This window comes from Myripristis murdjan, chromosome 1 (genome assembly GCF_902150065.1).
Source record: "Myripristis murdjan chromosome 1, fMyrMur1.1, whole genome shotgun sequence".
NCBI classification, from domain to species: domain Eukaryota; kingdom Metazoa; phylum Chordata; class Actinopteri; order Holocentriformes; family Holocentridae; genus Myripristis; species Myripristis murdjan.
The window spans coordinates 2,660,548-2,678,209 of record NC_043980.1 but is presented as its reverse complement, the minus strand read 5'-3'; the positions used below and the strand labels follow the sequence as shown (position 1 = coordinate 2,678,209).

General features: G+C 42.8%; 1 protein-coding gene across 1 annotated transcript in view; it reads left to right on the top strand.

Annotated features, from left to right (window-relative positions):
- The window catches only part of LOC115360026 (phosphofurin acidic cluster sorting protein 1-like), a 31,188-nt gene that overhangs the window by 5,840 nt on the left and 7,686 nt on the right, over positions 1 to 17,662 (top strand). The window contains exons 2-15 of the mRNA XM_030052706.1: positions 1,886 to 1,973; positions 6,039 to 6,128; positions 6,652 to 6,777; positions 7,288 to 7,450; positions 9,304 to 9,395; positions 9,515 to 9,598; positions 10,144 to 10,203; positions 10,385 to 10,536; positions 11,254 to 11,347; positions 12,143 to 12,229; positions 12,663 to 12,754; positions 12,900 to 13,032; positions 14,131 to 14,235; positions 14,578 to 14,684. Coding sequence (XP_029908566.1) covers positions 1,886 to 1,973; positions 6,039 to 6,128; positions 6,652 to 6,777; positions 7,288 to 7,450; positions 9,304 to 9,395; positions 9,515 to 9,598; positions 10,144 to 10,203; positions 10,385 to 10,536; positions 11,254 to 11,347; positions 12,143 to 12,229; positions 12,663 to 12,754; positions 12,900 to 13,032; positions 14,131 to 14,235; positions 14,578 to 14,684 — 1,473 coding nt within the window. The remainder of the gene's footprint in view (positions 1 to 1,885; positions 1,974 to 6,038; positions 6,129 to 6,651; positions 6,778 to 7,287; positions 7,451 to 9,303; positions 9,396 to 9,514; positions 9,599 to 10,143; positions 10,204 to 10,384; positions 10,537 to 11,253; positions 11,348 to 12,142; positions 12,230 to 12,662; positions 12,755 to 12,899; positions 13,033 to 14,130; positions 14,236 to 14,577; positions 14,685 to 17,662) is intronic.

Sequence of the window (17,662 nt, the reverse complement as noted above, 5' to 3'; positions counted from 1 at the left end):
CCTCCACGGTCATCGTGATTCTGTGTGACTTGGTGGAGCTGGATGGGGATAGTTTGGTTTTGTACATGTGAAAAACAGCAGCAGTTCTCTCCAAAAACATTAACACACACACACGCGTTTCAATGGGAACTATTTCCTGTCGAATAACACAGAAAAACTGTATCCCTCCGCCTCTGAACTGTGCGATGTGTCATCTCATTGGAGGCACCGAGATGTAGCTTGACGGTTCATTGCATTTCAAGAACAATAAGTTGGGGGTTTGAATTTTGTCCATACATGCTTCTTTTCTTGGTTTAGGATTTTTTTCTTTATTTCTTTTTTGGTTTGTGACCAAATTTTTATCATTTTTTTTCTGTCTTCCCCACCGGCTTTCATCATGGAGGACACATTACATAACAAAACCCAGTAACTGAAATATTGTGTTGACGCTGCAGAACACAACATCTATTCACTGAGGTAATCCCATTATACGCATTATAAATGTACATACATTTCCATTCACATAAAGAGATGGAGTGAAATACCAAAATAAATGATGTGAATATGTTATCCAGAGGCCAAGGTTGGCACATTTTAAAAAAGCAACCTGAGCTCTTAGTTCTTTTAAACTTAACAAATATAATTAAATTTGGTTTGGGATCTCTCCATGCTTGCTAGTGTCTTTGCTTTGAATCCATCAAACCAGATTAAATTAAAAGACTCTGGAGAAAACTCCAGAAGAAATAAGTGGACTCTCCACTGTGCCCCTGGGCAACAAGATACCAGTGCCCCCTCCTCTCCATCCCACACACACACTCCCTTAAAAAAAAGTATCACAATATTTTGGGCTAAATACCGCAATATCGATTTCCTGATAATACTGTAAGGATGGCTGTTGGTGCTTTCACAAAATATTTACATGATGAAATTTTTGATAAATAATAATCAGTAATGTCTATGTAATAACTAGGTGAGTAAAGACAAATAGAACAGCTACAACACAACAGTAAGCTCAGAAAATGCCCTTATTTTAATGTAATGCAGCCTTTAAAACCAGGAACAGACGACACATATGGCGTATCACCATATCCAAAATCCCACAGCAGATCTGCTCTCATATCACAAGAGATAATATTGACCAGCCACAGATCAAATGTTCAGCAAAGCTGAACCAACAAATCAGCAAAACTGACTCACTGTCCAAGCTGCTCGCTGCCACAAGGGGGCGATCCTTTGAAGTTCTCTGCCTTTTTGATGTCTTTTTTCTTTTTTAATTTTCGCTTAGCCGCCCTGCATGCGTCTCCATTTCTACAAAACCCCATCTGCGTCAGCGTAACGTGACATTGATTTGCCGTCACTTTTGACTTTGTCACATGATGTGGTCTGACCAATGGGGGGAGGCTTCAGCTCGCGGTTACACAGGTTAACATAAAGCCAAACTAACAAGCTTTTATTTTTTGTTGGGGTTTACTTATTTATTTTTATTAATATTATTATTATTATTATTATCATTATTATTATTATTATTATTATTATTTGATATTTTATTTTTATTTATTTATTTTTTGACCCTGGACCAGGGCCCTTTTGCACTCTTGGGCTCCTGGGCAACTGCTCCATTGCCCTAATGGTTAATCCAGCCTGATCTGCTCAGGCGTCTTTCAGTAGGAAATGATGTCCTGCAGCCGAGCAGCTCCTCGCTGTGAATGTGTTCAAACTGGATGAATGTGAAGCCGGCCGGCGCTGAACATGAATGGAGCTCAGGCAGCCTCCCTCACATCAAATCAATACAAAAAAAAAATAAATACAAAAAACAGGAGATGTAAGAGATTTTTTTCAGCGGTGATGAGTCATGTGAAGGTGTTTTCCTCCATCATGACTCAGCGTTCCTCCTCCTGTCTTCCAGGCTGTGCAGTCTGACTCTGAAGAAGCTGATGGTGCTGAGGAAGCTGGACAGAGAGCTCAGCTCGGTCGTCATCGCTGTCAAGATCCAGGTGAGCTGCTCAGGAACACGCCCTCACCACGTCAGGTGAACAGTAGAAGCCAAGAGTGGCTCAGCTCAGCTCAGGTGTCAAGTTATCCCAGTCATAAATGTGGAATAAACATCATGCTGTGGCTAGGTGCCCATTTAATCATTTATTTATTTATTTATTTAGCCATTCCCGTGTTCAATTAATGTCTCATAAATTATTTCAGTAATGTTGATGTTGATACCATTTGTTTCACAGTTTCTGTGCAAAATCCCACCAAAATCCCACATTAGGACTTTGAGCAACACCACAGAAAAATCCAGGCTTTGATTTGGAGTCAAAAACTTTTCACATTTGGAGATTTCTGTAAGAACTGCATGTTTTTGGAGTTGAGCGTTGTGTTGTGTAAACGTGTCAGAAACTGGCCGTTCCTGTCAGTCCAGCGACGTCCAGTGTGACAAAAGTCTCTGCCTGCAGTGAAATGGCTGCTATGGGGGCCAACATCATCACACAGGAATCAAATGTGGCTCATTGAATCCACAAGAGTCTCAGCTTTCCAGTCAAAGCCAACTGATGCAGCTCCAAGACTGTTTAGGCCCCAGTCTGCACACACACACCATTTTACAACAGGCCACAAGAACACATGTGGACTGCAGGCTTTGGGGCCCAAACTGCATGGGATTAGCAGAAGGTGGGCGTGTCTGCAAAGGGGAGGGAACCCATTTTCATTCACACAGCTGGAGGTCAGAGGTCAAACTTGTTTGCATTTGTGGCTTTGCTGATTGTTTTCGGGACAAACAGACAAACTGTCCCGGTCCGTGCTCTGCATTAGTCGGTGAGTCACTGGTTAAAAACATGGTGGGGTGCGAGCAGGGAGACCGCAGCCTCTGTCATTTGAATGGCAGCCGGTGGACAGTAAAACGTGTTTTTTCAGAAAATGGCTGATGACATAAACATGGCCAGTCATTTTCTGGGAATGAACAGAGACAACTGGGATGTAAATATATAAAATGCAGATGAAACGAAAAGCCAGACAAATTGTGTCCGATCCTGTTCATCTCCTTGTTAAAGAATTCATCAAACTGCCTTGAGGAGGCGCTGTGGAGCCGCTCCAGCAGCCAAGAACATTTACAGAAAGTCTCTCATAGCAAATGCAAGAACAGTGCTGAACTGGAAAACACCGTTCACACCGGAACCATGTCCCTCACTGCTGTCTGCAGGCTGGGCTCTTATTGTGAAATACTGTGATGTGTTTCAAACTTCCACTTCCACAAGATGATCTAAAAGATTGTCTTGGACATAAGAAACTGACCTTGTTGCCAAAATGTTCCTCATGACGTGATCTTCTCAGAGAGAGCCGCGCTCGGTTTGTTCAAGAAAAAGAGAGAAACTGCGGCTGAGAAATTCGAGAGATGCCTTCGTGACGCTGAGGACGGATTTAATTGGCTTACCCCGATGCCAGCAGGCCGCCCACGTGCACGCCCACGTCTGGTTTCGCTCTTTATCACGGATTCTGGACCGGAGACATCAGCTCCTCCATTCATATGTTGGTTTTTCTCTTCATCTCATGAGCATGAGGAAGTGAAGCTCCTCACGGGGGGCTGATGACGGCACCACTTGTTTTGTCTCGAGTGTGATGTGAAATTTCAGCGAACATCCATGTCTGCTTTTGATTAATATTAACCTTCATCCCAATGAGTGACTTTTCCACAAGCTGCATGCAAAGGCTTTCTGCTGCTCCGCTGGCAAAAATCCCCATTCTGCTTTGTGCGTTGTGTTTGAATTATGAAGAAAGAGCTTGAATTCTGACTTAGTTTTAAAAAAAAAAAAAATCAAGTGAAACTATGATACAAACTGAACTGTTTGAAAAAAACGAGCCGCTGGTGTTCGTTACGGAGCTGCTGTCTCTGGTCATTTGCTGAACTTTATTCGCCGAGTCTGTATGATCGCTGCCGGCTCGGCTCCAGCAGGATTCATTATTTTTAGGAGTTTTTGCCCCAGTTACATGATCAATGGGCAGATGATCAGTCTCACTCTTTTTTTTTTTCCAGAGCTGTGAAGGGAATTTATTTCTCAACAAGATCCGTAACTGGGACACTAATGAGAGCGCTGAGCGGTCCCGCTGACCCTGAATGCAGCAGCAGACATGCATCACGTCTAACGCGCTGCCTTGTGACGCGGGTTACTGTCGATCAGATCGTGAAAATAAGACATAATGTAGAAGTACATCAAGCAGAAGAGACACGTGCACAAAATATACAGCAGGCAGGTTTGCCATTAACCTGCCAGAAGAAATATAACTAAAAATAACTAAATATAACTAAATATAACAAAAACATAACTTCTCCTTCCATCTTTCTTGAAAAAGTCCTACCTTCCATGTGGAGCTTTTGTTTTTGGATCAGCTTGGATTGTTTTGATAGTTCGCACTGCCTCTAAAGTTTAACCCATTTCTCATAATTAATCATAATTAGTTTTGTATTTGTCACAGAAATCTCTTATTTGGCCAACTATACAAATTCAATAAATAATTGATTTATGACTATTTTATTTTTTTTCTTTTCCTTCCAAATAACCTGATGAGACGAGCTCACAGGTCGGATCTCGGACATCTCTGGTTTAGAGTCACTTCAGTAATCTGTTTTTTCTCGTGGCCCCTGTGGTCCCTGCAGCAGCTTCAATCCACTGTAATGGAAGTGTCGAGCCAAGCATCGCCCAGGTGATGCAGACGACCTCCAAGAGATGAAACGTAAAAAGTAGCTGAACATTTTGATGTAGAGCAGGGCCCCTCACCTTCAGACGGCTCAGGGGCCACTCAGCAAAACTCAGCTGTGTCCAAGGGCCGCAGGCTAAACATGTCTGTTCTATTTTGGACGTTTAAACAATAATTTTGTCACAGGCTACATGACTCATCTGAAAATGAATGAAACGCAGAAAACAGCTCCATTTCCATCCAAGGCCAAACCTCAATGAGTAAAAGATCGTCCTGCAGTGATTCATGATGAAATGATCAGGTTACAACAAAATGAGGCTTTATTCCCAAAATGTGAACAGAATGGGCAGCTTGCTCAGAGGTTAAGGCCATATCACACTCCCATGGAACATTATCCAGGGTGTCCATGAAGTCTCTTTACAATTTAACCCTTTCATGCATGAATTATGAAAGCCTGAGTCAAGATTTTTTCTTGTGTGTTTTTACACTTCTTAGGGCATGAATATTTCTGTGAGTCTCCATTCTTCTTTAAGGATGCAGGACTGATATTACCATGTCATGATACTAGTATTAACATGTTTTCAGCAATTTCAATGGAGGGGAGCAGCAGAGAGCATTCTAACAGCTGATATGCAATTCCACCATAGAAACCACTGCATTTAGGAGAAATGGCTTTAAAACAGCTGTCCACTGTAGTGACCGCTATGCGGCAAAGGGTTCTTACATTTTTTACAAAAGTAAATTAATAGAAAAATCTGTGGAAATTATTACAAAATGAGGAGTAGATATTGAAGTTTTTTTTTGGCCTCATTTAATCCACCTCTAGGGAACATTAGTTGCACGAAGCACATCAAGAGGCTACTCGATTTCTTTCCATGTTCGCTGTAGCAGAGCCTCATCAGTGGTGGCAATGGCATCAGTGATCTTTTGCTTCAGGTCCTTGATGTCCAATGTGATTAAAAACTTTGAGAACTTGATAGGCGGCGTGTCGGGAGGCGGGAGGCACAAACACGATAAAAACGGAGAGGAAGAACTTTCCGTTCTACATTGATGTCAGCTTCGTCTCTGATGAAAATGTAAGGAAAGGAAAAACACATCGGCTGCCATCGGGCACTCTGCAGCAGCTGCCGGTTACCCATGGCGCCGCTGTCTCCATGGTAACAGTCCGTGGTATGATGGGGGTGGGGGGTGGAGGAACCCGATGATTGGCGGGTGCACAGACGTGGTTTGATGAGCTGAATCCTCTGCTGATTCCTGATATATTTGCTCTCTCGCCCAGATAAAATAACAGCAGCGCCACAGGTGCTGTGGACATTTTCCCTTGGAAACATTAAGGTCAGTTTGTCCGTCTGTCTGTCCACCTGTCTGTCTCTCAGGGGTCCAAGCGGACGCTGCGCTCCAACGAGTACCTCCTCCCTCCAGACGGCCTGATGGAGACGGACCTGGAGCTCACCTTCTCCCTGCAGGTCACATGTCATCACTTTACTGCTGGAATCATCCGTTCATTGATCAATCAACACAAAATGAATAAATATCAACGATGGTGAAATAGTTTTAGTCACTAGATCAATTAAAAAGTCCAACCTCTGATGTCAGCTCCAGGAAGACTGAATTAATGAATTAACGATCGATTAACGAATTCATTAATTATCTTTTGGGTGTTTTTGTGTGTGTGTGTGTGTGTGTGTGTGTGGCTGCTGGTCAAACTAAGGAAGACATTTAAAGGCGTCACTTTGGACTTTGATTACTTCCCATCAGACTTTGGCTTTACTTTTCACACCTTATGCACCAACTGATTATCAGTAGATTAACCGCCAATCAACCCTAGATTATAGGACATTATCACATCTTAGTATTCCTTAACCCTCGCATGCCCAAGACCTATGTAAGACCTCTTTTTAACCACATTTTCTTAGGATTCAGCATCCACTGATGTGTTACGTGGTGTTCAGTCTGTGTGTGAGAACGGTTTCCTCTGCTCACCTGTAGTACCCTCACTTCCTGAAGCGAGATGCGAACCGGCTGCATGTGATGCTGCAGAGGAGGAAGAGGTACAAGAACCGAACCATCCTCGGTTACAAAACGCTGGCGGTCGGAGTCATCAACATGGCGGAGGTAGGAGGGGTCAAAGGTCACCGGTTGAACACAAAGTCACTTTAGGGTTTTTTTTTTTTTTTTTTTTATATATATTACCAATGTTAGACAAAGATCCCAGGTTGAACTCCAAGTCATCACTGAGTTCAGAGCAAAGCAAAATATAAGATGACATTATTATGAATTTCATTATAATAACAATCATTATTTTTGTTATTTTTTAAATACTTTTTAAAGCACCTCATCAGAATAAATAAGGACAATCAAAGGAGAGGAAATGTACTTCTCCTGTCTTGAACAAGAGTTTCTGTTTCTGCCTTTGTGCCCCTCAGAGGTAAACTCAGCTCAATTTACATGTGTGAACACCTGTGTGTGTGTGTGTGTGTGTGTGTGTGTGTGGGAGGATGCATTCGTCTGTGACTCTGTATGCGTCTGTATGAGTGTGGGTGGTTGTCTGTGTGTGTCTGTGTGTATGTGTGTGTGTGTGCGTGCGCATGTGTGCATGTGTGTGTGTGCTTCTCCCTCTCCCAGGTGATGCAGCATCCAACAGACGGAGCTCAGATCCTTGGTCTCCATAGCAACCTGAAGGACGCTGCGGTGCGCGCGGCTGAGCTCAGCGTCCATTCTCTGTCCAGCCAGCCAATCGAGCAGGAGGATGCCAGCGGTAACCATGGCAACAAGACCAAATCCTCCGGTATGGGGAACCACTGAACTTGACCTTTTTTCTCTCTCTGCATATTTCCATCGACATGATAATTGCAGTTCTCCATCAGACTGTGGCTGGCTGGGCGTCGGTCAGATACCGGCTCCTGATTGGCTGAAGCCGAAATGCGTCAGCTTGAGGATATCTAATGTCAGCGCTGCCACGTTCTGTAGAGTCACACTCCACATTACGTTTATGTTCTACTCAACTATTAAATGCACTTTATTTGTCTAATCCAGTGGTTTTCAAAGCAGATTCCTGCACCGGGTCGAGTAAATTAAATTTATACGGGCGGGTCGTGGGTGAAGTAAAAAAGAGAGAGAAAAAACAACCAGTGAAAAGGGAGCAAAAATAATGCACAGGGTCGCCGTCTTGATCATTTTATGAATCCCAATGTGCTCGTCAGTCGGTGCAGTGGGAGTCCATTTCTGCCTTGCAAGGTGCAATCTACACAAATGTTGCCCCTATAGAGCTGATTATCAGACCTCGAGATGATTATGTGGACCTTTTTCACAGCCAAAAAGGTCCATAAATGCACCGTTTCCTCTAAACGTGAAGGTACAATATCAGGATATCAGCACTTATTAGGCCAAATACAATGAATGAATAAATTAATCAATGGACGAATAAATAAATATGTGAACAAATGCTGAAATAAATAAATAAAGTAGGTCAAATATTAATTGAAGGTAGATTTTAACTTGTAGGCTATAGTTGAGTAGCCTTGCAAAAAACTTTTAAAAAAGCCACAAAGCACAGAAAAAAATGAAGAATTTAATCAAATTAAAATCGATGGAAACAAAATAAAACAGAATAAAACAACTGCTAAATAACAAATCTGGATTCACACTTAAAGCCTGTTACCACAAACAGAATAATAAATATATATATATTTTAAAAAAAAAAAAACAACAAAAAAAAAAAAACACCTAAATAAAGCAATAAAAAATTTGGTAAAATATTAATTGAAGGTAGATTTGAACTTGTAGTTGCTTTTGCCTTCGAATGAAATAAGTTTTGTAGATTTGTAGGATATGAAAAATAGGCAGTACAATTCTCCAGTCGTATTTCAGTTATAATAGGGGAACCAGGCTGTTCTCTAAAAGCTACAAACCACAAGAGGACAAATAAGTTCCTAATGTCAAGGCGGCAGAAGCTGAACCTTAGAGGCCCCAGTGACGAGCCCTGTTGCACTCCTAAAGGTCCAATCATGGGCTTTAATTCATGAGAGAGAAGCTGCAGTCACCTGATTTTTAAAGGCACATGATATAATTTCATGATGTTTTAGTATCATCTAACTGCTACTGCTATCCACATCTGCATTCAGCCTCGATTACAGGTTAGAGGCTGTATCTTTAGATGACAACACAACTTAGTTTCGCATATAAAGTTCGAAATGTTGGCAACAGCCACAGGAAGCAAGACAAACATACATTTTAGGCTCCATGCTGTGTATGCAACAAGTCGTCATGGTCACAGAGGCTTAGAGAGAAAGTGAAAGTGAAAGGAGAGGCAGTGTCTAGCTAATCCTGGGTCTAACTCAGCTACACTCAGCACGTTACTTACATGAACAGCAAATGTAAAAGCCGATCATTAGTTCAGTGGATGTGATTAGTTTGCTTTTATAACAAACTGACTTGACTAGTCTGGGCATAAAACAGCTGGAAATGTGTGTGTTGCCAGCAAACCACAGATGCAGTCGCCATCAGCCTGGCTATGTGTGTGTGCTGGGGAGTGCTGGGATTGGCTGCTTTCAGTGGATTTAAAGTATAAAGATATAAAGATGTGGGTTGTTTTGTGAGGGAGCGGTTCCCTGACAGAGCGTGACTTGTTTTTGGAAACAGACCGCTCCCCTGACATGGAGGCCGACTGGGAGGACGATGATGACAGCTTCTCCTCTGAACAGGAAGGAAGTGATGATGCGGTCCCGCCTCAGGTGCAGAAATAAGTTGAAATGATATTGTTTTTATTGGTTTAACTGGTTTCTTAATCCTGAGCTCAGACGAACCTCGAGGACACACACGCTCACACCTTGACTTCCCTCCTCGTTGGCAGGACCTGTACGATGATGATGACGACGTCCAACAGAAGCCGAAGAAGTCTCACAGGAAAATGATCCGAACAACGTCCATGACTCAGGTGAGGATCGGAGACTCACAGCGCCTCCTGGTGTCCAGTGGAAGATTTTCATTTTTCCAGCTTGATGTGCCACCAATTTCATTCTTACATCCTGACACTTCAGATTTATTTTAACTGAAGTGGAATTCTTGATTTTCCATGGACACCATAAGGGTTTTCCCACAGTCTGTCTCTACTGTCTGAAACTAATTCTCAGTATTTTTTTTAATGTTCCTGGAGCAGAACTGAGGTGAGGCTTACCACATCAGGATGATGTAGATACAGTTTGTAGTAAAATTGTTCATGAGCACACTGAAGTGAATCCCAAAAAGTCTAAACCTTTGATGACTCATAGTATTATATAGTATTATATGTTCTTCAAATAACTTCAAATAATATGAAACAAAGATTCAAGCTTTTATTTTGAAATTAGGTCCAAGCTGCTCAGGATGACAAGACACGCCTGATCCAGTCTGATAGCTGTGGTCTGCAGCTGATGAATATAACAAACTTTTTAATTTTTCACCTTTGTCTTTGTGTCCTGTCTCTTTCATTTTGCCACACAGCAGCCCAACTTCAAACAGAAGTTTGTGGCTCTGCTGAAGAGATTCAAAGTCTCCGACGAGGTCGGTGCACACACACTGTCAAATCCCACCAACACTCACTGTTGTGTCATGACTTTTATTATATTTACAGCTACATTAAGCAGAACTTCATGCATTTTGAACAGTAATATGAGCCGTTGCAGTGTGAGAGCAGTCACAGTGCTTGTGTCGCCGCCCTGCTGGCTCCTCTGTGCTCCTGCAGGTTCTGGACTCGGACCCGGTGGAGCAGAGCCAGGAGGCCGAGGAGGACCTGGACCTCCTGTACGACAGCCTGGAGGTCTACAACCCGAGCGACAGCGGCCCCGAGCTCGAGGACAACGACAGCGTCCTCAGCACGCCCAAACCCAAACTCAGGTCTGCCGGCCCTGCAGAGTCATCATCATTATTACTATAATTACTATTATTGTTATTATTAGGCCTATTATTACTGTTATTATCAGAGTCACTGAGGCGGAGAAAAACTGACACATAGTCAGCTCACTGATGGCTGAGAGAAGTTTACTGATATGGATGATAATACTTCACCCTCCAATGTACAGAGATTAGTACTGAAATGATTACTTAATTAATCAGTTAGTGGATCAACAAAAAAATGTAATCAGCGATCATTTTGCTAATTGATTGTTTTAGTTCTTTTCTCAACTAAAAATGCCTGAAATTGCCTTTTCCCTGCTTCACCAAGATCACTAATTTGCTCCGAGTAATCTTCCTTTTCTCTGACTTCCTGTCTTCCTGTCACAATTCACACACAAAACCATTAAATCAATTAATTGACAAACTCATTGACAGATTAATCAACGATGAAAGTAATCCTCAGTACAGAATAATATATCTTTATTTATTCATGAAACATGGCAGCAGTGACATCCGACATCCGACTTGGTTTTTCATACTTTACACACTAAATGAGTCATAGAAAAATAGAAGTTGGTCAGTGTGATCCCTGTGTCAGCTGGCATGAAGGTGATATAGTTTATATGAGAGTGATAACAGAGTTCTGTAGTTACTGTACGATTTAATATTTCTCGCTGTGCTGTGAGGCAGCTTCACGTGGCTCTGTTGGTCTCACAGGCCTTTCTTCGAGGGGATTTCTCAGTCGAGCTCTCAGACGGAGATCGGCAGCCTGAACAGTCAGCGGAGTCAGCAGAGGGAGCAAAGCACCGCCGTGAGTGTTTCCTCTCACAACCTGCTGCTGCTCAACATGATATAAATCAAACAGCCGAAGTGACGACAGGTTATACAGGGAGATATTCCACTAAGCTAAAGCTAAACCTCCACCTCCAGGGGGCGCCATAGAGGCTAAACAGATGAACAGCAGTCAGAGGGACTGTTCCAGAGTCAGCTCTGTAGATGATAATCCTGTTCCTCCTGTGTGTCGGTGAAAACGAGCAGCCGCTGCTTCAGAAGATGATTTTTTTTCTCCTCTGGTTGTACCAATTGAGGTCCGGGGCCCCCCACGGGTCCTTGAAGAGCTGCCAGAGGGTCCTCAGCAAAATGAGGAATAAATATAAATATTAAATAAATATTCAATATTAATATGATAATGTAATTTGAAAAAATAGAATATAGTTTTCTTGAATTTTTAAAATTATTTTGGTTATTATGTGTATATTTGAAAATTTTATTTGCAATTGTCATTAAAAAAAATTCAGGTAATTTATTCTTGAGAGAAGTCAAGTGAATTTGCTCACGTTTCAAATGGTTAATTTTACTTCATTAATTAATTAACAGCAAATTGTCACGATACAATATGAGTTTTAGTGATTATTTGATCACGTCGTTATGATCTCCGCTCTTTGAATCTTTTGTCAGTGTTCAAGATCGACACTCAAAACAGTTTCATATATAACAGAAAAATATCAAAAGTCAAGACGATGTTGTGATGTTCTGCAGTGGCTTCAGACTTCCTGCTTCACCCTCATGGTTTGTCAGTAACTGTGCTATTCTGTCGGCCAATCAGGGCGCAGAGCTGCTGTCTCCAGAGCAACCGGGCCCCCGGGGGCCCCGACACCCAGAGGAGCCCCGAGGGGAGGAGGCGGGGCCTGGGGTGAGTCTGGACACGAGCGCGGTATCAGCATGAAAGGTGGTTGGTTCTCTGGAATCTTTCACAGATTTTTATATTTCTTATTAATTTTTGTATTTCTTATTGAATTCCTCTGTTGGGAGTTTGAATAACTGACCCAGTTTTCCCTCGAGGATCAAAAAAAATATTTCTGACTCCGATTCTGATAAACACACGACTGATAATGTGTTTGTCTATTTATTTATTTATTTATTTCTCCAGATAAATCAATCAGTTTTTTATCAGCATAAAAATATTGTTGTTGATTGGTTGATGTGGGTGAACATGGTTTTTATTGGTTTACCAGGATAAACTCCTGCTGTTGATTTGTTTGTAAAACAGAGAGTTGTTTATTTATTTATAAACATCAGGTTGTTTACCTGATGAGACAGATAGCAGCTACTTCCTGTCTCCACAGGAAGCTGAGGAGGACGTTGCCATGGGAACGGACACAGGCGGCCCCGCGGCTAAACTTTGTAAAACAGAGTCTCAGACACATGTGTCACCCAGGTAAAACACACACACACACACACACACATCACCCAGGTAACACACACACACACACACACTCACACACAGGAGTACAGCAGGTGAGACAGGTGCTAAGCTGTCTCTGTGTGTGTTTGTGTGTGTGTGTGTGTGTGTCTCATTGCAGTAAGACAGGTGCTCAGCTGTCTCGCCACCCTCGCAGCTCGTCCCTGAAGGACAGACAGAACAGCAGAGGACAGACAGACAGAACCAGCAGCGTCGACAGCGAGACATCGCCCGACTGCAAGATCCCTGCACAGGTGAGACAGACAGGCAGAGAGACAGACAGGCAGGCAGAGACAGACAGGCAGAGAGACAGACAGGCAGAGAGACAGACAGGGAGGCAGAGAGACAGACAGGGAGGCAGACAGACAAGCAGGCAGACAGACAGACAGGAAGACAGAGGGACAGACAGGGAAGCAGACAGAGTGGTAGACAGACAGACAGACAGACAGACAAACAGACAGACAGGGAAGCAGACAGAGCGGTAGACAGACAGACAGACAGACAGACAGACAGACAAACAGACAGACAGGGAAGCAGACAGAGCGGTAGACAGACAGACAGACAGACAGACAAACAGACAGACAGGGAAGCAGACAGAGTGGTAGACAGACAGACAGACAGACAGACAAACAGACAGACAGGGAAGCAGACAGAGTGGTAGACAGACAGGGAGAGAAACACACAGACAGACAGACAGACAGACAGACAGACAGACATACAGACAGGCAGACAGGCAGAGAGGCAGAGAGACAGACAGGGCAGCAGCTGACTCCATCTTTAACCAAACAGAGCAGGTCAGATCATTTCCTTCAGTAAAAAGTGAATCAGCTCCATGTTTTAATGATAATAATAATAATACATTTTATTTGTTATGGCGCCTTTCATGGCACTCAAGGTCGCCTTACAGTAAAAACAAATACGAGATACAGCATCAAAGTAACAAACACAGCATAAAACATCACGGAAAACACAGCATAAAAAACATCATAGAAAAACACAAACAAGCACAGTGCACTGAGTCAGAGGGAGTGGGCAAGTCTGAACAGATGAGTTTTGAGTTTGGATTTAAACAGATTAACAGAAGTGGTGTTGCGGAGGTCAAGAGGGAGTGAATTCCAGAGCTGGGGAGCAGAGCGGCTAAAAGCTCTGCTCCCCATGGTGGCCAGGCGGGCGGGGGGAACGGAGAGATGAAGAGAGGAAGATGATCTGACTGTGCGTGCAGGTGTGGCAATGTGGAGGAGGTCAGAAAGGTATGGAGGGGCGAGGTTGTTGGGCTCTCATCACTGCACTGTGTGTGTGTGTGTGTGTGTGTGTGTGTGTGTGTGTGTGTGTGTGTGTGTGTGTGTGTCCAGGTTGCCAGGAAGTCCGTGTTGGACCAGCTGAACCACATCCTGTTCTCTGATGATCTGCTGCCTGAGTCCATCATCCTGATCAACACCACAGACTGGCAGGGACAGGTCAGCTGCCTGTCTGTTTGCCTGTCTGTCTGTCTGTCTGTCTGTCTGCCTGCCTGCCTGTCTGTCTGTCTGCCTGCCTGCCTGTCTGTCTGTCTGTCTGCCTGTCTGTCTGTCTGTCTGTCTGTCTGTCTGCCTGCCTGCCTGTCTGTCTGTCTGCCTGCCTGCCTGTCTGTCTGTCTGTCTGCCTGCCTGTCTGCCTCTCTGTCTGTCTGTCTGTCTGTCTGTCTGTCTGTCTGTCTGTCTGTCTGTCTGTCTGTCTGCCTGCCTGTCTGCCTCTCTGTCTGTCTGTCTCTCTGACTGTCTGTCTCTTTCTGAATACTGTCTCTCTCTCTCTGTCTCCAGTATCTCTCAGAGCGTCTCCTCGGCGACGGCCAGCCAATCGTGTGCACCGTCTCGGCGGCTGACGTCCAGGCCGCCTTCAGCAGCATCATCAGCCGCATCCAGAGATTGTAAGAGACGCCATCATCACCACCATCATCACCATCATCATCACCATCATCACCATCATCACCACCATCATCACCATCATCACCACCATCACCATCATCATCACCATCATCACCATCATCACCACCATCATCACCATCATCACCACCATCACCACCATCATCACCATCATCACCATCACCATCATCATCATCATCATCATCATAAAGTCCTCCACATGAGTTTTCCTAAAATCAGCAGCTGTTGGGTTTTCAGGACTTTTTCACACTGAAACGCTCCCTCCTCCTCCTCCTCCTTCTCCTCCTCCTCCTCCTCCTCCTCCTCCTCCTCCTCTTCCTCCTCCTCCTCCTGCTCTTCCTCCACCTCCTCCCCCTCCTCCTCCTCTGTCAGGGAAAATAAAATGTAATTTGATACATTTCATAATATAAATTGAGTTGAAATAAATAAATGAAATGCCACTTCCCTCAATGGAAGACAGCATTTTCAGTTCACAGTGAAGATATTTTCACATGTGCTTCACTTCCTGCCATAATATAAGATAAGATATGCCTTTATTTATCCCACAATGGGAAAAATGACAACAGCAGTACACGCATACACATGCTGCATTCACTGAATATTTGAATGTGCGGGTGGGCTGGTGAAACAACACGTACACACACACACACACACACACACACACACACAGTGTTGCCTATTATATTTCTGTAATATTCCTAGTAACTTGATCATATCTAGACTTAGAGAGACCAGGGGCTGGATTCTCCAAAGGTTCTTAAGATTAAATTTCTTCTTTAGTTCCACTTTTTTTCTTAAGTTTGGGTTTAAGAAGAATCTTAAGATATTTTCGAATTCACAAACAAAATATCTTAAGAATCCAAACAAAAGATCTTAAGAATGTTCTCAACTTTATTCTTAAGATTTTTCTTAAGAATAAATGGGATTCTTGAAAGAAATGATCTTACTATTTTTCTTAAATAGTATCGTAACTTTAAGACAGGTAAAGGTCGTCTTAATTAACCACATGCTGTGTGAAGGTAAGCTATTTTTCAAACATCTTTGATTCATTTAGAGCCAAATTTGATTATATAACAGAGATTAATGTAGTAGGCTAATACCTTAATAATTTTACATTGTATATGTTAACATAGTGATAATCGTTATCTAAACTGTAATTCAGCCTAATATCTAAACCAGTATTTTGACACATATAGGCTATTGTTTCTGAGTCTATAAGAGGACATTCATGTGTCAGTTATATTTAGATTCCATTAACTAACAGGTTAGTAATATCGTCACTGTCCAATACAAAGTATGTATCTTAATTTTTGAGACAACACTTTTATAACATCAAATCAAAGTTTAGACTATAATGGATATTGTTTTGTTGTATTTTAGATGGAGCTGCTGTGGGTTGCAGCTAGCGGCTGTTTGTTTACATAAAGGTAGATAGTTGAGAAGTTCATAAGTGGAAAAAATTAAGAAGTTCTTAAGATAATGTGCAGTTCTTAACCCTCCTATTCTGTTCATTTTGGGCTAACACTCATGAGGTTCCCGGTCACATGTGACCGGTAACATTGTATTTGATTATAAATCCACTATGATACATATTATCACCTAATGTTGTGTTAGATCTTTTTATCAACTTCTGCTCTTGTGAAAATGACAAGTTTTGAACTTCTATTTGCTATGTATGTGCTGTAGGCCCAATTTACCTGAGATCATACCATTCGTTTTTTAGGGAAAAAAACATTATATAGATATTATTTTGACTATAACAAATACTCAGATGAAACATGTTGTAGTATTTATCACAGAGTACTTCATTTCAATGTTTTCCAAGGACACTGTTTTGAAAACATTTCAATTTTCTAAATAGTGGCAAAAAAATAGCATCTTTTGTGTTCCCGTCAGCATTGACCACTATGATTTAGTTAGTCATCCTCATGACATTTTCACATGGAAGCTGACCGTTCCTCTCAGGTGGGGATGAGGTCCAGGAAAAATTACGATTTTTGGACCGAAAGGTGACCACAACTTCAGCTGGGTCTTCTTCCTGACACCTGACACCTGACAGGTGTCAGGTGACAGGTGTTGGCAGTTCCCGTGGTAGGTTCCTGTGAGGGTTGCCATGGAAGCCAAAAAGGGGCAAAGTTGTGTGTGTCTGTGTGTGTCTGTGTCCATGTGTGTGTGTGTGTGTGTTTGTGTGTGTGTGTGTGTGTGTGTGCCTGCTCAAAGACACCTACATGTTGGGGCGTGGGAAAGAAGTCTGAGAGATACTTTCCCGTGGGGGTAGCCATGGAAGCCAGAAAGGGGTATAAGGTGTGTGTGTGTGTGTGTGTGTGTGTGTGTGTGTGTGTGTGTGTGTGTGTGTGTGTGTGCCTGCTCAAAGACACCTACATGTTGGGGTGTGGGAAAGAAGTCTGAGAGATACTTTCCCTTGGGGGTTGCCATGGAAGCCAGAAAGGGTTATAAGGTGTGTGTGTGTGTGTGTGTGTGTGTGTGTGTGTGTGTGTGTGTGTGTGTGTGTGTGTGCCTGCTCAAAGACACCTACATGTTGGGGTGTGGGAAAGAAGTCAGAGAGATACTTTCCCTTGGGGGTTGCCATGGAAGCCAGAAAGGGGTATAAGGTGTGTGTGTGTGTGTGTGTGTGTGTGTGTGTGTGTGTGTGTGTGTGTGTGTGTGTTAACACACATCTGTGTCTGCTCAAAGACACCTGCATGTTTGGGTGTGGGAAAGGAGTGTGGGAATGTGTTTAACTCTATTTTATACACTAATTGTAGTCTTACCCATTCATTTCTAATGACCGGTCATTTGTGACCGGGAACACGATGGGTGTATACAAGTTAAATAAAACATTCAAAAATTAATGAAAATTCTCCAAATTTATTTTATGTGTTCAGATGCCATGTGTGAACAAAGTCATGGAACCTCATGACAAACAGATGAAATTAACTGCATTTTTCTCTTACGAAACGTC